At 43.0% G+C, this 21,845-nt stretch overlaps 1 protein-coding gene across 1 annotated transcript; it reads left to right on the plus strand.

Annotated features, from left to right (window-relative positions):
• The first annotated feature begins 483 nt into the window (after positions 1-483).
• Positions 484-20,992, plus strand: LOC118117334 (protein APCDD1). Its single transcript, XM_035169488.2, has 5 exons — positions 484-896; positions 10,303-10,486; positions 10,589-11,114; positions 18,318-18,639; positions 19,069-20,992. Exons 1-5 carry the CDS (start codon positions 857-859, stop codon positions 19,518-19,520), a joined length of 1,524 nt encoding a protein of 507 aa, XP_035025379.1. The 5' UTR covers positions 484-856; the 3' UTR covers positions 19,521-20,992.
• The last annotated feature ends 853 nt before the right edge of the window (positions 20,993-21,845 follow it).

Below are 21,845 nucleotides of genomic sequence, written 5' to 3' on the forward strand. Positions count from 1 at the left end.
AGGGAGGGAGGGATGGATGGATATTCTGGTTATTATGTCACATGCTATATCATTACAGTACTCAATGAGAGGCCTTATCACATTATAAGTTATTATATCGCTGTGCTTTACTTTACAAATACAATTTTTACTGCAAATCTCTCCCTAATAGATATGACTGAGGAAATATTGTGTGATTTTATAATAATTTGTTTTAATGAAGTTTGCATTGAGTGACAGCAGAATGTCCTGAGTCTCTATTCTTTCATTTTAAAACATTTTAAAACCCCAAAACATCTCCAGGCTCAACAGTTGTCAGACACACCTCATGCACGTGGGTGTTTTTTGCAGCGTGCACCTAACGGGAGACACACACACACACACACACACACACACACACACACACACACACACACACACACACACACACACACTCCACGCCCACAGAGTGTGTGCAGAGGCGGGGGGGGTGGGGTCCACTCCTCTCTCTGAAGTGAACACACGTCCAGACACTCCTCCCGGGCGCAGGACGCACGGAGGACGCGCGTAAAAAGCGAACGAGCTGCTCTATTTTCACGCTGAATTGTCTCAGTGATACGACGCGTGGTAACTTCAGGGTGAAACGAAGAAGAAGAAGAGGAAGTTTGCGCTTCCTCTTGTTTGAACCTCGGGCACCGGACGCTTGTCTTTCTCTCTCCAGCAGAACCATGATGCGCGGATGTCACAGGATTTCACAGGAGTGCGCGCTCCACGCTTTGGATCCATAATGTGAGGATTCGTGTCGGAATAAACGAGGACGCTGCGTAAAAGGAAAAAAACGAAAACTCCTCCAGTGAGACCAGTGAAGTTCGTTTCAGTTCCCCAGCACAGTGGAATCATGGGGCCGACATGGGTCCTGCTTCTCCTGGCTGTTCTGGGTAAGAGACTTGTTTCCAGGTTCCATGTTTAATATTACTGAAAACCTGCTCAGTGCCGTTGAGATCTGTTGGATGTGTTTCCATGCAGCCTACACAAGAAGCTTTACTGTACAAAATGAAAACCACAAATTAAAAAAAAGGGACAAGATCATCCAAACTGCATTTTCATCTTCTTCTTCTTCTTCTTCTTCTTCTGCAGAATACTAGTCAGATAAGAACCTGTCGTGTTCACACCTGTTTCCCCTCATGGCCGTGTGTCCAACAGGAGTAATATTTCATGTTGTTGTAACTTACCCCCTTTATGCCAGTGGGATGTATACATTTGAAAGCCGTGGATAGGAAGCAATAAAAAGTTGTCCTGGGGCAACGAGGCAGATGAAAGCACCAGGAGACTTAAGAGCCACTTAAAACACCCCAGTCCTGATGGAAACCCCAGTCTGAGCAGCAGGGGATTATGGGACTGCAGTTGACCCAGTGCATCTGCTGCCAGTGACAGTGGAAGGAAACGTTTGGCTGCAACTTCAAATGAGCGGGTTGAGATAAAACGATGCTTTCTGGAGGCCACTTATCCTTAAGTGTGTTTAAGTGATTCCAACGTTCAATTAAGTGGTGTGTTATTGCAGCCTTTCGTAGTGGCAATGAAAATGCACTGTCAGCGCAGATATGTGAGTGCTGTAAATTCACTGAGGGACAAAACCCTGGTCGAGCCTTGGTTTTTAGAAATGACAGAGTGGACTCTCGCATGGAGCAGCAGCTGCTTTTACTTCACAGTTTCACGGATCTTCTGCTGGTCCTCAACTGTCTTTGTGTTTTATTACTTATGCTTATTTTCAGCCATATATGAGAAGCATCAAACTGTTCATCATGGTGGGTGATGGGGTTTCTTCCTTTTTTCCTGCGGTGGCAGAGCTGGAATTGAAGATACAGGATGTGTGAGCTTCTCTCGGATTCTGGTCATTTCAGCACAGAGAAGAGACGACAGAATACCAGACTATTGCAAAAGAAATGTTAAAAACACTCGGTAGAAGTTGTTCAATCATTTTAATCCCAAACACAAACTAGAACACGACTGATCCTGCACATCTGAGGCTGATATCGCTAAAAAAGGAAATAAATCCTTTATTATAACTTAGCTTTTTGTTCCTCAAAGACAAACCAACAATTTCTTTAGCAATATACATGTGGTCATATATTATATAGTTATAGCTGTGATATGTAGTGAAGCTAAAAATATAACGATTAAATGGCAAAACATTAATATCAAAGTCGACAGTAACACTGACTTTAAGATCATAGCAAATTTAAAACACTTTTAAACAAATGTCAAAAATACATACAAATTATAATGCATGCATCTATATACTCAGAATTCTTTTGCTTATATATTGGCACAAATTGCATATGTATACCTGAATACATGTATATTTTATTTAGAGTTTATTTGCACATATTGCACATCCACATTTATGTGTACTTTTATGCATTTGTGTGTATATAAGGATTGTGGAAGTGATGTTTTTCAGAATAAAACAAATATGGTTCTATGAAAATTGATTTACAAAGGCACCTCAACCAAAAGCGATTCAACAAACTTAAAATCAAATGCCAACATTAGACAATATCTGATATTAGCTGCTGAAATGTTGTCTGAGCTGAATTAAATCAAACAGTTTGCTTATTTCAGGTTGGGTATCAATGATGAGCATCAATCAAACTGTAAGTTTAGTCTGAAAATCAATATTGTTTGAGTTTTCAAAGTAACATGAGCTGAGCTGCAACAAGGCCAAATAATCAGATGTGTAATTACAGACACATCTGTCATGAAATCATTAAAACAACTTCATATCAGAGGGAAGAGTGAAAACACATCAGGGTCTGTATCATTCAGAGAAGAAGTTGGACAAATGAAGTCGAAACCTGCAGCAACAGAGAGAACGTTCAAACATCCGAGCAGAGGAAAGACAGATGGTGCTAATTGCTATGCAGCGCAGCACGTCGCTCTGTGTTAGCTCTGTTTCACTGCTCATTCGTTCAGAGATGGAAGAACTCGACTTCTTCACGCAGCTGAAAATAGAAACGCCACAATGTGGGAGAGACGCTTTTAATGTTGAAGTGGTGATATTGAAGAACGGGCCCTTGAAAAAACAATCGCACGTCAATTTCATGACAAATGATCTTCATCAGCAGACGGAGGCTGCCAGTTGTCATGGAAATGCAGATGTTCATTCTTCCACTTTTTCTTTAACCAAAGACCGGCTTTCGTTTTTTTTCTTTTTCAAATTGGCTTAAAAGTTGAGTTTCAAACATAATTTGTAACCATTAGCTTGACTCAGTGCTTTGTGGTGAGACTGGATGGACGGTGTTTGTGTGAAGTTTGAGCTCCATGTTGGAAATGTTGCTCTGTCGACCACTTTGGTCCAGAAACAACTATTAAAGAGTTTTCTACAGTTTTTCAAGGTTCACAGAGGATGAATCCAACGGACTTTGGTCATATGACTTCACGTCTTGTGCCACAAGCTTTCACACTGACCTTGTTTGGTCCAAACCTCATTGGAAGGTGTACAAAAGTTTGTCTGACCAAAAGAAGTGCATCAAACTGAGCTATTTTTTTGGGAATGGTTCCTACTTTCAGATTTTTGAGGCAGATTCATCACGCGCTAAACAATAGAAGAAGAAAAATAACTGCAGCAGAAGTAGAAGAAGGCAAAATGTTTAATTGTGGTTTGGTTTGTCGACAGAAAATCTAAAGTCAACCGGGACAAAATGCAAAAAAATCTGCAAAAGCTAGATGTCTGTCATAAGCCAATCAGTGTCAAGTATTGTGAGACGCAGCACATTTGGCTGATGACGACGTGATGTAGGAACGTCGTGCAAAGTTCTTCGGCGAGCTCGGAAAATTGCAATTTGAAACCAGAAATAAATGGATCACGTGTAAACAGTTCAATCACAGTTAGAAGATACATGTGTGAACAAAAAGCACGACATTCAGAGGCCTTCAAAATAAAAAACAAGCACCATCTTCCCAACTCTACTTCTGTACTTTTATTTCCCACCACTTTAGTTTCTTTGATTTTAAGTGTCATGTTATTTTTCTCAACCCCCGTCTGTCGCTGCCAAACTCTGTGAACTGACACAAAGAACAGGCCTTTGTCTGCGCTCTGCTCCGGCACTTCTGGATTTTTTTCTCTTCCCATAAACGATGTGGAGTCTCTCTGCTTGTCCGGGGTCCTGGCGCTGTTACCTCACCGGTGGGAAACGGCCAACTGGAAATGTTCTCTGCGGTTTCGGGCCCTGGGAGTGTTGTGGGCGCTTTGATTCAGATAGAGAGCAGCGGTTTGTGAGAGCGGCAGCGACGACGGCGAGGTGACCGGAGCGCGTTCGAGTCCAGCTTTTCTGATTATTCTCCTAATGAGGGAGGTTTTTGTCCTAATTTTCTTGTTTTGTTTTTATAAAGCTATTGGGGGGGGGGAGTCCCATTACTCACACATTCAACCCTCGTTTAATGTGTAGAGAAAGAGAGGCATGACGCTTCGTCTTTAAAAAGTAATTTTACAAACATGCTCCACTTAACCTCCTTTTAATCATTTCCTCATTTATTGCCCCATACGCCTGTTTTCCATTTTAAACTGCTTCACTTTGATCGAGTAAAACTCTTTGTAAAAACATTTGTAACTGGGTTTACAACTGCTCTAAATAAAGCTCACGTTTCATTTTTATAATTTAAATATTTTCACTGAGCTACAAGCACAGTTAGACCTCAGACAGGCGAACACCAGATGCAGAATTTCTTCATTTATCCATCTACACTTTAAACAGCAAAATAAGAGATGCATGGTAAAGTTATTTTCGAATTTGATGCAATTTATTCACAGATTAAAGCCGTTTTCAGACGTCACCTCAGGAGGAACTCTGGAGAATTGGGTCCGGACTTTCTCCTGAGGTTTCATTTCACTCACGAACAACGCAGCGGGAGATTCTCCGCCTCACAACAGCAACAAATCCCCCGAAGGATTCAGGTCCTGCGGAGGATCTCCTGCTGTATTCTCAGCTTCTCTGGACTTTCATCAGACTTTATATGAGGGGGCTGGCAAAAGTCTGCAGAAAGTCCAGAGGCCCTCACTACGACGTGTGCGTTTACACATACTCCAGAGGAGGATCTCCGGAGTTTAGTAACATGTCTGAAAGCAGGTTCAAATATACTTTTCAACGCTCCACATCTTTCTAATCGAGAAGCAAATCTGCAGTTTGTTTGAACACAAAACGAGTGAAGTAGGGGAGACGCTGGAGAGCAGTTTCAGGGTTTCTGAGCCTTTTCACACTGGTTTATTTTGAAGCATGAGTGCTTACAGATTATTTTCTGAATTCCACTGTATCTTTGTTGACAATGGCGTCCATTACTCAGAATCCCTGGAATGCTGCAGCAAAAAAAAAGAAAAAGAAAACATCATCAGATTCTTCCTGTGTCTGAAAACATTTTCTTTACATCCAGGTTCTGTTGTGAGCGAGACTTCACGTGTCTGGGTCCCAAACGTCCAAAACACATGAGCGGATATAAACATTAGGATTCAGATTTACCTCAGTCATGAAAAATGTACAATATTTTCAAAATGCCTCTTCCCATTTTCAGAGGTCGGGGTCAACAATGTCCCCCATATATATACACACACACAGTATGACCACCTGTTGTCGTGGGACTGAAGCGCCACACTTAGATCATGTGCTGATAACTCCATCAGCTGAGGATGACTGTGAGATGTGGCGGGGGGACAGCTGTTGGTCGAACTCAAGGTTACGTGTCCCGGGTGACGGCAGCCATTGTCGGTTAACAGACCGCTGTTGAAAATAGATGAGCCGCCACTATTTATTTTTATTATAAATGAATCCAATGATTGTCTTGACGGATCGATCACTTGTTTAAAAGCTGTAAAATGAAGGTGACGTCTTCGCATGTCTTTAGTCTGATGGAAAGTCCAAAGGAATCCATAGATACTGAAGATGTATTCATGGAAGACATAATATTCATGTTTGGGAAAAAATTCTGGCCATTTTTGCTTATTTCCTGTATTATTATCAAATTTCTTGCCAATACATTTTCTACGTTTTCGCCGCTGTCCGTTTGTTTGCTGGTTGGTTTTCTACGCTTCTCAGCAAAAATATGTAAAAATACTCAATGTATTTTCTGGGAAACTTTAACATTGTGAGATTGGCTTTATTTTTAAATTTTTTACCCATTTCACAGGGAATTATTTATGAATCTTGATGAAACAGGCATGTTTAGGGAACTGATATCTATGAGCGTGTGCATTTGGTGCAGCTTGATTGGATTAAATGGACTGTTGGGCCATTGTAGTTGTTTATATGTTTGTATTTTATTATATTTCAATTTGATTTGTTGAACCAAACCAACCCCTCCCCCCCCCCTCCCCCCTCCAACATAGTTCCTGTGATCTCACATGTGACATCATGTTTGTGTGATGTCATATTTGACTTTGATTAAGGTTACATTTGAAAGCATTCAATAAAATCAAAGCCAAGTTCAGTATTTAAGAGAGTTCTGGAAGAAAAACGTCTCGGTGCCATCTGAGACCTGAGGACAACAGCTCCACAAAGACTTGAGACACCGAGATCGTCAGAAAACAAGAGAAAATACTTCCATACGCCTGCACCTTACCTGTATTCAGCCAACATGTCGATGAACTACAAATCAGGAATCCAGGTAAGGTGTTCTAAGCAGGAAACCCTTTTTTAGTGTTACACTTATTCAGGCCACCTTGTCGGGGATGTTAGGATGTTGTACAAAAAACAGACCATAATACATAGAAACGATATTAAACTAAGATATTACGATTATTATCGTAATTTTTCAATCCCTATTAATGGAGAAAATACTCAAATTTGTGGGTGCAAAACAGAGGGGACGGGCTAAGGGGTGAAATGGGATTGGGCCTTGTTTTGTGTACGTTACAATAGTTTGCATGACATGAGTCTCTGTGGATATTATGCAGCTGCTGTTCAGGATACTTCACTTTAATATGGCGAGACTGTATTTAAGAGAATTGAAGAAACTGTAGTTAAATGTACTTCTGGTTAAATCAGTGATTTGTTAGTACGATTCATGAACATTTAATTTAAAGTGAGTGGGACTGTGTTTTTACCTGTTATGTGTTTGTTTGTATCCTTCAGTCTGCTGTACAATATGTGCAATCTCCCTATATAATGGAGAACCTCCGTGGAGAAATCGAGGAAAGGAAGTTTCAGATTATGGAACTGTCTCAACAAAATGCCGCTCTGAAGGCGCACATGTCCAGCAGAGAAGCCGCCTGGAGGAAGGAAAAGGAGATCATGCAGGGGACAGAGTCTGAAAGACTCCGGGAGGAATTGAAGACCGAGGTCAAGGAGGTTAAGAAGGAGTTGAGACTCCAACTGAAGGACTTCATATCCTTGAGTACTCGTTTGCAAAGCCAGGAGGAAGAGACCCAGAAGATCAGACAGGAGCTGAGTCAAAAGTGCAACCAGGTTAACGAGATGGAATCAGCCGTCCATGAACGGGATCAAGTGATCGCCAGGGTCACGTGTGAGAAAATGGCGCTGGACGAGAGAAACAAGGAGCTCACGGCCACTGCGACAAAAGTCCTCCAGAACGAGACTGAGTGTCGGTCAGAAATCAATCATCTGAGACGTGAGCAGGTGGAGAAGGAGGCCGGCTTCTACCGAATAAAGGAGCTGGAGAGACTGGTCGAGGCCACAGAAGAAAAGTGGGTGAGCAAGCATGAGGCCATAATTCTCCAAAAGGATCAGATGATCGCCATCGCCACCAGTAAAATTATGGCACTGGAAGACAGCAACCGGGAGCTCATGTCCAAGCTGCAAGCCATCGAGACCGAGATTCTCCAGAGCAAGACTGAGTGGGAGACAAAATGTGATCCCTGGAGGACAATCTCAGACGTGAGCAGGTGGAGAAGGAGGCCGGCATCGTCAGAATAAAGGAGCTGGAGAAACTGGTCGAGGCCACAGAAGACAAGTGGGTGAGCAAGCATCATGACTTTGAGGATGCAATTATCCTGGTCAACGTTACTGAGCAGATGTGGACGGCCGAGCACCAGAGCAAGAGTAAGCAGAGAAAGAAGCAGAAGAAGCAGCTGAAAGAGAAGAAGAAACAGGGGAAGAGAAAGAAACTGGAGAGAGAGAAGAGGGAGATGAAGAAGAGAGAGAAGAAGGAATAGGAGGAGAGAAAGGAAGGAGAAGAACAAGTCACTCCATTTTCCCTTTAAACCCCAAACATCCAAACATCCCTACCCCTCTTCACCCTCCTCATCCCTACTCACCCTCCCCTCCAAGTCTGTAAATATCTACCATTCTTAAATAACAAATAAAAACATTTGAAAATGAAAATCACACATCTCTTGTTTCTTCCTCAACACATCCTGATGTTCATTCTGTAAGTCATGGTTCCATAAAGAGTCAAACAGACGACGTGCATTAGGGTGTGGACTCCCGTGTGATTGACAGCTAGTACAAATATGCCAATATTTGCAGAGGGTTAAGGGCCGAGGAAGTTGCACCTTGTTAATCCCTATGAATTTCTGAATATGGGCTATAAATTTGATTGAGGTAGCATGGAGGAAACACACACACACACACACACACACACACACACACACACACACACACACACACACACACAATGGTGGTTCCTGCTCTCCTCATTGTGAAAACAAGCTGTTGGCAGCCACTCAGGGTTTTTTCCCGCTGGTCCAACACGACTGCAGGTGCAAAAAAAAAATGTTTCACACACACATAAACTAACGTGTAACATGCAGCAAACTGTGGAGCCTGTTCTTTGATTCCTGACCCAGCTCCAGCCGGCAGGGTCGCGTTACTAATGCCGCCAGCCGAGTCCGGGGCTCACACAGTCCAGTGTTTCCACCGAGCAGCGCTGTGATGTGGTGGTTTATACACAAACCTCGGCCTCGGTGCGTGTAAACCAGCCGGATGGATCTTTGTTCCTTCATGGAGCGTTTGGCCTCTTTTAATCACTTTGCTTTTTGTTCCTCCTCTGGTGTTATTAGTCCCAAATTAAAAGCACAGAGATGACCGCAGCGGCATTCCTTGGCATTGAACGATAGTTCCAGGCCAGTCGGGTCTGATAGAAAGAATTTAATGCAAAGTCTTCATGTTTCAAAATAGATTTTGATGATATTAGAGCGCTGCATGGAATAAATCCTCCCTGGAATCTGAGCCTCAGACTTTGAAAATGCTTTCATTTCCCATATTTGATCCCTTTAAGCTCAGCTCATTGTTGAAGGTATTGTTATTTCATGTGGTGCGTCGAGGGTACGTGGACAGGGTGGGAAATAAGAGTTTGAAACATCTCAAGTCCTTTTTAACTTGGTTTGCAGCTTGTTGTCAGAGTTCGTTTCAGCGTCTGATGCGAGTGTCACCCGTTCCTCAACTGTGGCATGGAAGCTTTTGCCTTCTCCTCACATGTTCAGCTCATGTTAACCCATAAAGACTCCGCTCACACCATCACTGACACAACCCTGTGATCCCCGGGTGATGACATGAGTTAAAACGATTGAATTAAACCCTCTAAACACTTCAGAGAGACTTGGTACATTGAAAACATGAGAGCTTACTTCAAACTAAATAGGTCACTGCTCTTTCTGCTGAATCAGAGTGCAACTAACTTTCTGATTAGTCGACTTGAAAAGAGTTGAGCTCCATCTACCAAACCACAAAAAGTTCAAGCATCAATTCTGTCCTTCAAGTTCAATTTAGTCAAGTTTGTGCTTTTCCATTTGTTTACCCTATACTTGTAGGATTTAAGCGTGCACACATAAACTAATCTGTATAAACAGCATGTGAATGTGCAGAATCTGAAGGTGAAGGACAAGATTTTTGGGGCCGGACACCCTCTGGTTTCTAGTTTGACCAATCATGTTCGAGCAGGCGTTGGTTGCCCGCAGGTATAAGTTCGACCACAGTATGTTTTCTGTGGCGAAACATTCGACTCATGTGATAAAAAGAAACGAGTCAGACTAAACGGAAAACGGCGAAAGGAAGAGTCTTGGCCCAGATTTCTGCTGTCTACACAGGAAACCCCCAAAATATTGGCTGTTGACCCCGGGGGCTGCTTCTTCATCAGAGGCTCCGAGACTCCAGACAACCGTTCCTCTTCTTACTCAAAGATAATGAAATAAAGACACTAATATAAAGTTTTTAACAAGAAAAATAATCAAATCTTTGTCTGAAACATTCAGAATATCTTCTTAATCCCTCTCGCTCTCATGTCTTTCTCATTATGAAAGTTGCATCTTTGAATCCTGAAATATTTCCGTGTAACCCAAAAATCTACAAGTTGACTAATCTCCACTGATTTTAATCTTCATCCTTGTTGTTCCGACAGGCTGGACCGAAGCTTCCTCTCTTCACTACTTAGACGGCCGCTCCAGCCGTCTCTCCCTGGAGAAAACCTTCGGCCGGTCGCTCAAAGACTCCCAGTGCCAACACATGCTGAAGCACCTTCACAACGGAGCCAGGATCACTGTGCAGATGCCTCCTAGTGTGGAGGGTCACTGGGTGTCCACCAGGTAAACTACCGTGGACTCGTGGTTCTGTGCTTTTATATGAATGATATTATCGCTCAAACACTACTTCAAGCTACTTCTAAACTCCAATGTTTTCTTCGGCAGCTGTGAGGTGAGACCAGGGCCGGAGTTCTTGACGCGCTCCTACAGTTTCTACCCCAACAACACCTTCCAGGCTCACCAGTTCTACTACGAGGACAACCACTGCAACAAACCCACCTACACCCTGCTGATCCGAGGTCGTCTCCGTTTACGTCAGGCCTCCTGGATCATCCGCGGCGGCACCGAGGCCGAGTACCACCTCCACCGCGTCCAGATGGTCTGTCACACAGCCACCGTGGCCAAAGAGCTCAGCCAGAGGCTTAACCAGAGCTGCCGGGGGGCGGTGAGGGGCCCCTGGGAGCCCGGGAAGATCTACGAGCTGTGGAGCGAGGAGGGCGGCTACGACTGCTCCAGGGAGCTCAACTTCGCCATGCACGAGCTGCAGCTGCTGAGGGTCGAGAAGCAGTACCTGCATCACAACCTGGATCACCTGGTGGAGGAGCTGTTCCTCGGAGACATCCACACAGAGCCGTCCCAGAGGCTGTACTACAAACCCTCCAGCTACCAGATGGCCCTGCAGAATGCCAAGGTCGGTCTCTTATCTCAACTCTGTTCTAAAGTTCAGTGGGAGGAGCGGGGGACGTCTGTCTCTGGGGTCTTTGTCGAACATGAGCTTTGTGGACTTGTCATTTCCCTCCTGAGAGATGAAGCGGTCTGAAAGTTGTAGGATGATGTTTGGAAACAGGAAAATACTTATCCCACCTCTTTGCTAGTTACTTGTCAGTTGCAGGATAGATTGAACTGAACAGTTCTGCAAATTAAATCTCAACACCAGAAACAGCCTATGATTCCTTTCCTGAACCGTATCACATCCTTCCACCAAGTTTAGTGTTGATCCGTCCAGTAGTTTGTGTGTAATGTTGCTAACTAGCGACAAAACAAATGCCAACGAAAACATGAGGTTCTTGTCGGAGGTAAAATCCTTGTCCCTCGGGGTCAGAATCTCTACAGAGCCTTTTGGTTTTCAGTGACTATGCACTGTTTGTGGTTGTTTGATATGAGGGGAAGAAAACGGCATTTAAAGTACAATATTCTTACTTTTTGCTACTTAAATCTTCCGCAGACTTGTTAAGCTCATGTCCACATCTATAGTTTTAGTCCGGGACGCCACCACAGAAGAATTCACAGTTCAACAAAACAAGCTTTAAAGAGGATTTAGTGTTTCAATCAGAATCCCTAAATGCATCTGTTAATAGTCTGCATGTGGGAAATGTGTTAACATGTCGCCTGAATGTCAATAACAAGTCTGTCAATACTCTGTGACGCGCTGACGTCAGCTCTGGAACCTCGTGCTCGGAGCAATCTGATGCCTGAGTCCCACGGGGATGACCTTTACATGCGTTTAAATCATTATATGAAACTGTGGCCAAATGTTAACATCCGACTCATGTATCATTAAATATATTACGACAGGAAATAACAGTAATAGGCCCCCTTCAACCAATCAGAAGGTCTGAGCTGGAGGTCCAGTATTTGCCTTCACAGAGTTTGTTTTGGCCTCAGACACGACAGCAAACAGACAGACCCCCCCCGACACTCCCACCACGCCGCTCGTGCACCAACCAGGATGAGAACAGGTCGTTTGTGTTGGTTGGAACACATGACCGGGCCGGAGGTAGAGTTCAGCTTTCTGTCCCGTGTGTGGCGGCTCAGCGAACAACCTCTGCTGAACTTCACCCCCACTGTGCCGAGCCTCCACACCGCAGAGACCACACACACCAAAACACTGACCCTAAAAAACACAAGGTTTCATGGGAGTTTTCTTTTAGCGTAGTTTACACGAGCTGGGAGAAATAATATCTGAAAGAAACTCTAGAATTGCGTTTACGAGGTGCGGTCTGACGAATCTATAGCGAGCAAGTGACGCCTGATTGAATGTCAAGTTATTTTCTGTGACGGATTAAAAAAACAACTAATTATCTCCACCGAATAGATTGAAATACTGTTGAAATCTGATTAAGGATCAGTGTGTAAGTCAATAATCAGGCCCTCGTACCATAATACACTAAACATTTGCACTTGTAGAAACCAGAAACTATGCACATGCTGATTTCATCTCCCCAAATCTCGCCTCAAGAAAGACTCCTTTCTTCCCTGCGCTGTGCGTACGGGATGTAATTTCTCTATTTACACGGCCGAACAGCAGTTTCCCCGCCGGGCGAAACCCTAGAGTGATGTTTTCACTGTCACCCTCCACAGAGATTACAATGAAATCCTGTTCGGGGCCTGCCGTCTAAATAAACACCCATTTGTACGGGGCCGATGGGGCCGACGGGGCTCGGTGTTGCTGATCAGAATGTAAACAGTGTGGAGTGAGGAGCTGTGATCAGACACGCTCCCCCGTGGCGCTGTAATGACCAGAGCTGCTCTCCTTAAGCCCCTCCGGCCGACGGGGGCGCAACGTGAGACCTGGCCTATCTCCGCGAGCGATCAACATGTGGTATTCCTAGAATTCCGAATCATGCGGCCATATGAATTATTCCGGCGAGCACATACCAGCTCTGATTTCATGCGTGCCCGAGGCTCGAATCAAAGTGTTGCATGTGCTCTTGTTCTCCTCCTCCATCTTTTTTGAATAAGGAGGAACGACGGGGTGTCGGTGGAGCTGAGACTCACTTTTGGTTTCCGGCTAAAGTCAAACTTTAAAGGGTCAGTTCCACAAAATGACAAACTAAGATCTCAGTCCTGGTCATATGTTGCCCTGTGGTGGGAAGTAACTAAGTACATTTACTCGTGTACTTTAGTAGAAGTTTGCGTTACTTGTGCTTTATTTGAGTTTTCCATTTTATGCTACTTTTACTTTTTTTTTTAAGTATTCTTAAGTATTTCATAATTAGTTAATTAGATCCTCACATACCCGAATAGACCCTATTTGTGTGTTTCTCAGCAAGATTACGCAAAAACTACTGAACAGATTTCCACAAAACGGAAGAAGCCATGATATTTTAAAGTCGATCTTTTTTTTTTTTTTACCTTTTCATCCATTTCTCGGGGAATAATTCATGGATGAAGATGAACATAATCATATTTTGGGGACTGGTATTTCCAAGTGGGTGAAATCTGGTGCGGCTTGATTGAATAGAAGGAGGCTGCTGGGCCTCGTATTTGTATTATATTGTATTTGCTCTACTGTTCTGCTGCATGTGTGAATAATCAACTGTACATACCAGCTTGTTGCACTGCCCCCAAGTGGTCAAATAATAATAACAATAACAGATTCAAACATGTTTTTTAATTCTGTGAGCAGCTAAAATCCGAATTTATCGGTCTCTATTGGATTGTGAGTAGTGTGATCATCTCCAGTTATTTAAATGGTCGGATCCCAGAAAAAAATAGGCGAGGAAATACTGTGTTATTTTGTAATTTGGTTAAACCGCCACTTAAAAGCTTCCAACTTCATTCAAACATCCTAAATAAGTTGAGTGATTTTATAGCGTTTGGCCGAACCGGTCGTCAACTGAACACAAACAGTAAATCAGGTTTTAAAAATCTATATTTTTCTGGGGAACATCAGGAGAAATTCCTCACTCCTTCCTCTCTACTCCACCATTTCTTGCGGTCGTAACAGATTCTTTTCGGGGATTTTTTTTTTTTTTTTATTGCCATGGTGACCGTCCAATCCATTAATCTTGGAGCTGTGTGCACCCAGAGCTGGTCCCAGTCCAGGACGTTCGCCGGTGCCAGCAGCTTGTGGTTATTGGGTGGATCTCAGCGGTGATGCACGGCAGCAGACTTTGTTTTTAGGCCTGTTTTCTGTCGCCTGGTTCGCTGCGGCGTCCCCGAGGCAGAGCAGCCACCACTTGATAATGACCCGTGTCGAGAGGGGATCTGTGTTTCTTTATATGGTTGTTGGGGGTTTTCTTACATTCAGCCTCTCCCTCACGCAGAGATTCGGTTGTGACGTCTCGTGCTACTTTCCTGCAAAGAGCTTGAGATGCATTTAAAACTTGAGCCAGTCAGTGGAAGCTAAAACTCTTATTATGAATTCCTGGGACGTGAAATTACTGGAAAGATGCTGGTCTGGTTTAAAGGACATAGAAAAACACGGGGTGAAGTGTTCACGCTATCACCAACAGGTTTGTAAAGAAGCATTTTAAAGCCTGACGTGTTTTCTGTTCCTCGTAAAACTTTGGCTCCTGGACATTGTCCCCCTCTGAACTATGGTGGTAATCCCCCGAAGTGCCCAAATGAAAGATGGCTGCCAACGAAAGTGAAGTTCACTTGTAATTCTCCTTGATCCGCCGTGGCCTGGGTCGTAGCTCGTTTGTACGTCGCTTCAGACGAAAGCGTCCGTCCAACGTCGTAAAAATCAAAATGAAATTGATGTCATTTATGTGAAGCAGAGGCCGTAATATCCTGCCTCACTTCCTCATTGTCTTCACTTCCAGTAAGTTTAGAAACAGATCTTTGCTTCCAGAGAAAACTGTGTCCAAGAAGTCGCAGCAGAAACAAGCTCGTACAAGTCAAGACACCGCAGCTGCTCTGTGGCGAGGGGACCTGCCAACTAACGATTTCTTATTAACTGCAAAGTGAAAGTTTGTGAACCTTCATTAATAATCATCAGGTCGACACCGAAATCAACTCAAATACAGGGAATGTTTGTTATAGCAGCTGTGAAGACGTTTATACCTTGTTCAGCTTATGAACCATAAATCACTGGATTCAGTTCACTGATGAATAACTGACAACTATATTTACACAGTATTGATAATTAGTCATTAAAGTTATTGTTCGAGTAAAAACTCTCAGTTTGGTGTATTTACAGTTTCTCCAGTCGAGCGCCTTCATTCCTCCGCCAAGGCCCGACAGACCCCGACTGAAACCACGATTAAATTCATTTGATTTGGATTTTTTTATTTGGATCTGTCCCCTAAACAAACCTGATCGTTTCCATCAAGATCCATAAATTAGTCTCTGAGAAATCAACGTAAATGTTTAAAGGAGAGAAAGTTTCTGATCTGTATCGGCAAACAAATGTACTGGATGCTTCCATTGCTCAAAACTTAAACATCTTGGCCGAGTTAATAAATTTAATATGTTTAGGTTTTGAAAGGTTGTTTGTGGAATCAAGGAAACGTCACAAGTGTTGTCAAGTTGTGTTGGGAATGTTTCACTATTTTCTTACATTTAATAGGTCAAATATTGATTAGAGACGTCATTGATGATGGAGAATAATCAGCATATTACTCAATAATATAAAATTAGTTAGAACTTAAATCCCCTTCCCTTAATGAGGGGCGCACTGGAGGAAAAACATCAAGGGACGACGTTGTGCCAACGTTTAACTCTCACTGTGATTTAGTTTCCCTGTAAGAAAAAGCCCCAACACACCGTCTGAAACCTGAAACGCTCAAAGGCTTCCTTGTTGGGATGTAGATGAGAACACTGTCCCACTCTCACGTGTGTTTGTTGCATATGAAGCAAAATATATAAAGTGGGGAAAAAAAATATTGGGTTGTGCTTTTCTGTGAAACCTTGAAACCTCACGATGACGACAACACTACAGGAAGTCACTGTATCTGGCCAGGAAACAGTCCCACATATATAACCCCCATGAAACCGCTAAATGTAATTTATTTTAATTCAGTTTGGACCAGAACCACAGTGGAGGTTTCTCACTGTTTCCAGGTCTCCTTTATGCTAAGCTAGTCCGCTATCGATCTTCTCATGAAACGCTCGGCAGGAAACGATTCTGTAAATGTTCAGCTGATAGAAGTCTCTTCTGATGTAGTTTTAACACTCAGCCGTGGAGACCGCTGCCTCGTTACCAACATATTAACCTTTAATATTCTCCTCCGTCCGTTTGTCCATCCCACTAGTTTCCAGTTTCTCAGTAAAACCTTTCCGAGCATGTTTCTCTACCTGTCCTGCAGAAACCTTCAGTCGTCCCTCAGAGCAATAAAAGTCTAAATACAAATTAAAGAGCAACAGCTTGTGGTTTTCAACCCTTGTTTTGACCTCTTTCCTCAGGCTACGTACAGGGAGACCGACCTTGATGCTGGAGCTTGTTGTGGCAAACAGAAAAAACTTTATACTGAGAGCTGTTTTTTTAGGTTAGAATCAATTTAATCTCTTTAATAGACAATAGACAATAGATATGATACTAAACTTAGTAAATTAAATATTTCTAGATCACAATTTATGCATAATGCAACAAGTGCTTCACAGAAAATCAGTTAAAAACATTTACAACACTAAGAAAAATAAAACAGGATGAAACTGAACTGAACTAAACCAAAACCGCAGACAGTTTGGATTGTTTAAAAAACAAATATGTTGCTGAGCAAAGCAAAACTCTGTGTTCAACTGAAATGTGATATTTTCTGTTTAAACTGGACTGAAGAAAATCACCATCTTGTTTTCTATTGTCCTGTTGCACAGTACTTTGTTCAGTAAGATGAAAACAGATCCTGAATCTGTACATAAATATACACATATATATGTAAAACACTTATTTCTCACTGCAAACTGTATTCATTTCTTTTTCCTGCTCCCACTGTGTGTATAGAAACTCTCTCTCACAGAGCTGGATTCACACGAGGCCTCTCCTCCATTAACCTCTGACTCTGAGCTGGTTATACAGCAGCACTGGGATTATCTCAACTCTACGATGTCATGATACACTCGTTTTTATCCCTCTCTTTTCTTTTATAGCTTCCTCCATCTCTATCGTTTCAGTTTTTTTTTTCATAAATCTCCATAAATCCCAGGCAGACATGATGTTGTCTGGGAAAAGAGTCGAGGTTCGGTCTGAAGGTTCGACCACCCTCAGATAACAAAGACTCTGCAGCTCCCTGGAGTTTGGTCTTATACAATATGAATCCACCAGGACCTCCAGGCTCTACTGCAGCCAGAGGTGCACAGCTGTCCCGTCTGCGGACACCACGATCACATGCCATGATTCATAGGTTTACAAACCCTCGCTCGTCGTTAGCAGAGTGAACGAAGGACAACGCTCGGCTCCCCGTGTCGTGGCTTTCGTCCGACCAGACATCTGCCTTTTGACTGTAACACCGTGTGATCACGCTGAGAAAATGCTTGTCCGGCTTCCAGCGCCCCACAAAGCTCAGACTGAAGGAAATAGTTCTTCCTCCCTCGCTTCAGAACAGACGCCAGCTGTCCTTTATGTGAATTTCACGACACAATATCCCGGTGATGGATTAAAAAGGCGTCCAGCTCCGACACGTTTCATCCAACAAGCTGGATTCTCATGCAGCGACGCTGGGAGAGTTTCGGGCCTGAACAGAAATTTAACATAGTTTCAGGATGTTTCAGGTTTGGGGGAAGAAAATGTAAAAATAGTTGGCTTCACAAAAAGGTTTAAGAACTTCAGCAAAGTTTTGAATCCATTGTTTAACAGTTTATCTTTTTAAATCTTCAGCATTTTAACAGAAACTCTGGTTTGTGTTCATTTTATTGTTTTGCATTATATTCTTGTTGGTTTTAAATATATATTTTTGTTTTCAGGTTCGTTCAGTTGTACTCAGATATTAATTGATTAGGTCAAAGGAACTTTTTTGCCATAACTCAAGAGATAAAGTTAGAGGTCAACCTAACTGTGACATCATAACATTTCTTTCCATTATTTAAAGCATCACGTTTGATTTCACTTTTTAAAAGGTTTTTAAATGATATTTTCTCAACATGGTCGATAAGTAACTGCTTTAAATTACCAACTTGTCTTTCTCACTGTTCCACCTTCCCCTCTCTCTCTCTCTCTCTCTCTCTCCAGAACCACGACCACGGCTGCATCGCCTGTCGCATCATCTTCCGCTCCGACGAGCTCCACCCCCCCATCCTGCCGCCGCGAGCCGACCTCACCGTGGGGCTGTACGGCCAGTGGGTGAGCCAGCGCTGCGAAGTGCGCCCCGAGGTCCTCTTCCTCACCCGCCACTTCATCTTCCACGACAACAACCACACGTGGGAGGGCCACTACTTCCACTACTCCGACCCGATCTGCAAACACCCCACCTTCACCATCTACGCCCGGGGACGCTACAGCCGAGGGCTTCACTCCACCCGAGTCAGGGGCGGGACGGAGTTTGTCTTCAAAGGTAACGAATCTCACCATTCGGGATGATCAGGATATTAGATCTTCACTAAATGATTATCATAAAAATAGAATTTGTTTTTTAAATACTAAGATATTGGGATATAGCGACAGGCCGGCTCACCAAACAGACTGGAAGCAGGACAAACGTCTTAATCCTCAGGATTAAATCTGGATTAGAGAAGATAGAGAGAAGTGAGCTGACTGTTAGTGAGCTAAATTAACAATCTGCAGGATGTAGCTTCATATATAAAGATAGTAAGTCGTGATATTATTATTATCAACAGGTCTGGACTACCTGTAGATTTCGTTTATACCCAAGAAAAACATCTGTAAAACACAAATGTATAAAAACACATCGTTGAAGTGTTTCTCACATGAGGTCCTGTTGTCTCTGAGCCTCTCCTCACTTCTCGTGTCTCCCTCCCTTCAGTGAACCACATGAGAGTGACGCCCATGGACTTGGCCACCACCTCCCTCCTCAACGTCTTCAACGGCAACGAGTGTGGCGCTCAGGGCTCCTGGCAGGTCGGCGTGCAGCAGGACGTCACCATAACAAACGGCTGCGTGGCGCTGGGCATCCGGCTCCCCCACACCGAGTACGAGCTCTTCCGCATGGAGCAGGACGCCCACGGCCGCTACCTGCTCTACAACGGCCAGCGTCCCAGCGATGGCTCCAGCCCGGACCGGCCGGAGAAGCGGGCCACGTCCTACCAGATGCCCCTGGTGCAGTGCTCGGCGAGCAGCCAGTCGTCCGACTACAGCCGGGGGAGCGACGACGACAGGCCTCAGCGGCACAATGACTGCGCAGGATGGCACGCAGGAGGCCGGAAACCCGTCGCCGTGGCTTTGGTCGTGTCCGTGCTGCTCTTCTGGCAGAGCTAGAGACGTTTGACACCAGACAAGAGCGTGGATTATAAGAGCAGACTGGGAGACTGACGTAAACTTTGAACTTTCCCTCTCTGTGATGAGAACGAGGATGAAACCTGGTGCCACTGATCCTCTGGACTCCAGCTACCAAAGACCCCGACACTGCTGCACCACAGAAACTGCACTTTACAGTGGAACCAAAGAGCGACTTGTCTGTGTTTCCACAAATATACAAAGATGTCTATATATATGTGTATCCACACAGACCAGAGGAGGTTTTATACAGCGTATGTACCTGCAACAGGATCTGGTGCGTGGAAATGTTTTCTACAACAGACTCTGACAATGAGCTCCTTGTCTGGAGGAGACGCCTGTGAGTCACAGTTTACTGTAAAAAGGGAACCAGTGTACTTATATTAAAGCAGTTTCTTCAAATATAGCCTGAACTCAACTGCAGGTTTCTGTCATTTATTTCCCATAAAGGTCATAATGTTACTTTAGATACAACAGAACTCCGGCTCATTTCCTCCTGTTCACAGCTGCTGACCTTGTTTCCATCTGGGAGATTTGGGAAATGATTCTCTTTTGTCCCAAAGCTGGAAAACAGCTTAAGCCTTTTTTTATTCGATCTGGGCAATATGGCTAAAGTCAATGAGGATAATTATGATATCAGTGCAGTAAATGTATTAAAAACTGTGTTAAACGTGTTATAAACTACAACTTGTTTGGAAGAATTTTGCAAAACATGTTTCCACAAATACTGAATCCTTACCTTGGTCTTAGGCGGCGGTCACATGGTTTAATTATATCACAGCAAAGCTTTGTTTTCATTCATCTAAAGAAATCTTAACCTTCAAAATAAATGTTAGATGAACAAAGTGGTATTTTGTTTATCTAACTGATTAGCATTGATTAAAAAAATATTAAAAATATTCTCACAGCCAACACAACTGGTAGTAAATACTAATTGGAAAATTTGAATTTAAATATTTCATGTTTTATTTTGGATTTGGATTCTACTAACTGATTTTTATTAGATCTTACATTGATAAATTAAATGAATCTATAACCAGTATTGAACTGGGACAACAGGTAGATTCTGATGATTAGCAGATCATATATGACCTGTTCCAGATGAGTGGCTCCCTGATTAAATCTTCCAGTGAGAAATCAGACTGACGCTCTTTGCTCTTACAGCTGCTTTCTGAATGTGACAGTGGAATAAATTCTACTTCCGTTGGGAATAAGGTCGTCAGGTTGAGGTTCGGTCTCAGATCACAGAGGTCACAGGGACTTGGTCCGTCCGAAGTTGTTCCTGTTTGACAACTTAGCAGCAGATTTCAAGCTCAAATGTAACTTTCATGTTCAACAGGGAAAAGAAAAAACAGGCCACAGCAGCAGACACTTGTCCTGAAAATGAAAAAGTTTGTTCCGTGTGTTAAGCTCCACAAAATGTCCTTGTAAATAAAAACATGTATAAGATTAAAGTTGTGATTCTCATCAGCATTGGTCCATAACATGTTGGATTTAAGGGGAAACACATTGTCTGAGTCCCTTCAGGAGATTTTAAAGTTGCCAATAGAGAATTTAAAGTACCTAATATTCTTTGTTGGATTTGGGGAGTAGATGTATGAGGGGGTTACACAAGAAAGCCGCCGGGGACATAGGTTACATTTATTAAAACAATTCACGAGTCACGTGAACTAATACCAATTTACTTTTGGGACATATACAGATTTTTGTACTTTTTTTTTTTTTACCTTATATCCCTCAAAGAATAGATGAGAATGTTTCCCACAGGTTATTGTTGGAGAAGCTGAAATCTGCCTGTTGCAATAATTAATCTCAAAAACTATAAAATAAAAAGAAAATTGGATTAAATATATTGGGGAAATAAAACAGGAGAAGACAGAAACCAGGTGGGCTTAGAGCCTCAAGAGTCAAAGTAATACAAGTAAATACATGAAAATAAATCCACTTTTGAAGTGCAGCGCCTGAGGGGAGGCTGATGAAGGTTGATGAAGAGGGATTGAGGATTGTTTTTATGCTCAGCGGTGGAACATGACATTAAAAAGCTCTGCTAATGAAAATCTGAATCCCAAAAAATTTGTTCTTACATTTATCTACTGCAGTCGTGAGGATTTACCTTAAAATGACAAAACCTAATGAAAAATAGTTTGTCAAATCCTTACACATGCAAACTCTTCGCAGTTTAGCTTCATATGACGAATTATATCCAGAATACCTTCGCATCTGTGATGAGTTTGCATTCTCCAACATCTCCTAATTATTTTTTCATGTTCAAGAATGTGTTCTAATTATAACCGTTCTGTTTAGTCG

Source organism: Hippoglossus stenolepis, chromosome 11 (genome assembly GCF_022539355.2).
Source record: "Hippoglossus stenolepis isolate QCI-W04-F060 chromosome 11, HSTE1.2, whole genome shotgun sequence".
In the NCBI taxonomy this organism is placed as follows: Eukaryota; Metazoa; Chordata; class Actinopteri; order Pleuronectiformes; family Pleuronectidae; genus Hippoglossus; species Hippoglossus stenolepis.

What these genes read in the sequence shown, in the direction of transcription:
- LOC118117334 (XM_035169488.2), top strand. Translation starts at nt 857, where the DNA reads ATGGGGCCGACATGGGTCCTGCTTCTCCTGGCTGTTCTGG. An exon ending in GGTCACTGGGTGTCCACCAG is followed by an intron (nt 10,487 to 10,588) that starts GTAAACTACCGT and finishes TTTCTTCGGCAG; the next exon opens with CTGTGAGGTGAGACCAGGGC. An exon ending in TGGCCCTGCAGAATGCCAAG is followed by an intron (nt 11,115 to 18,317) that starts GTCGGTCTCTTA and finishes CTCTCTCTCCAG; the next exon opens with AACCACGACCACGGCTGCAT.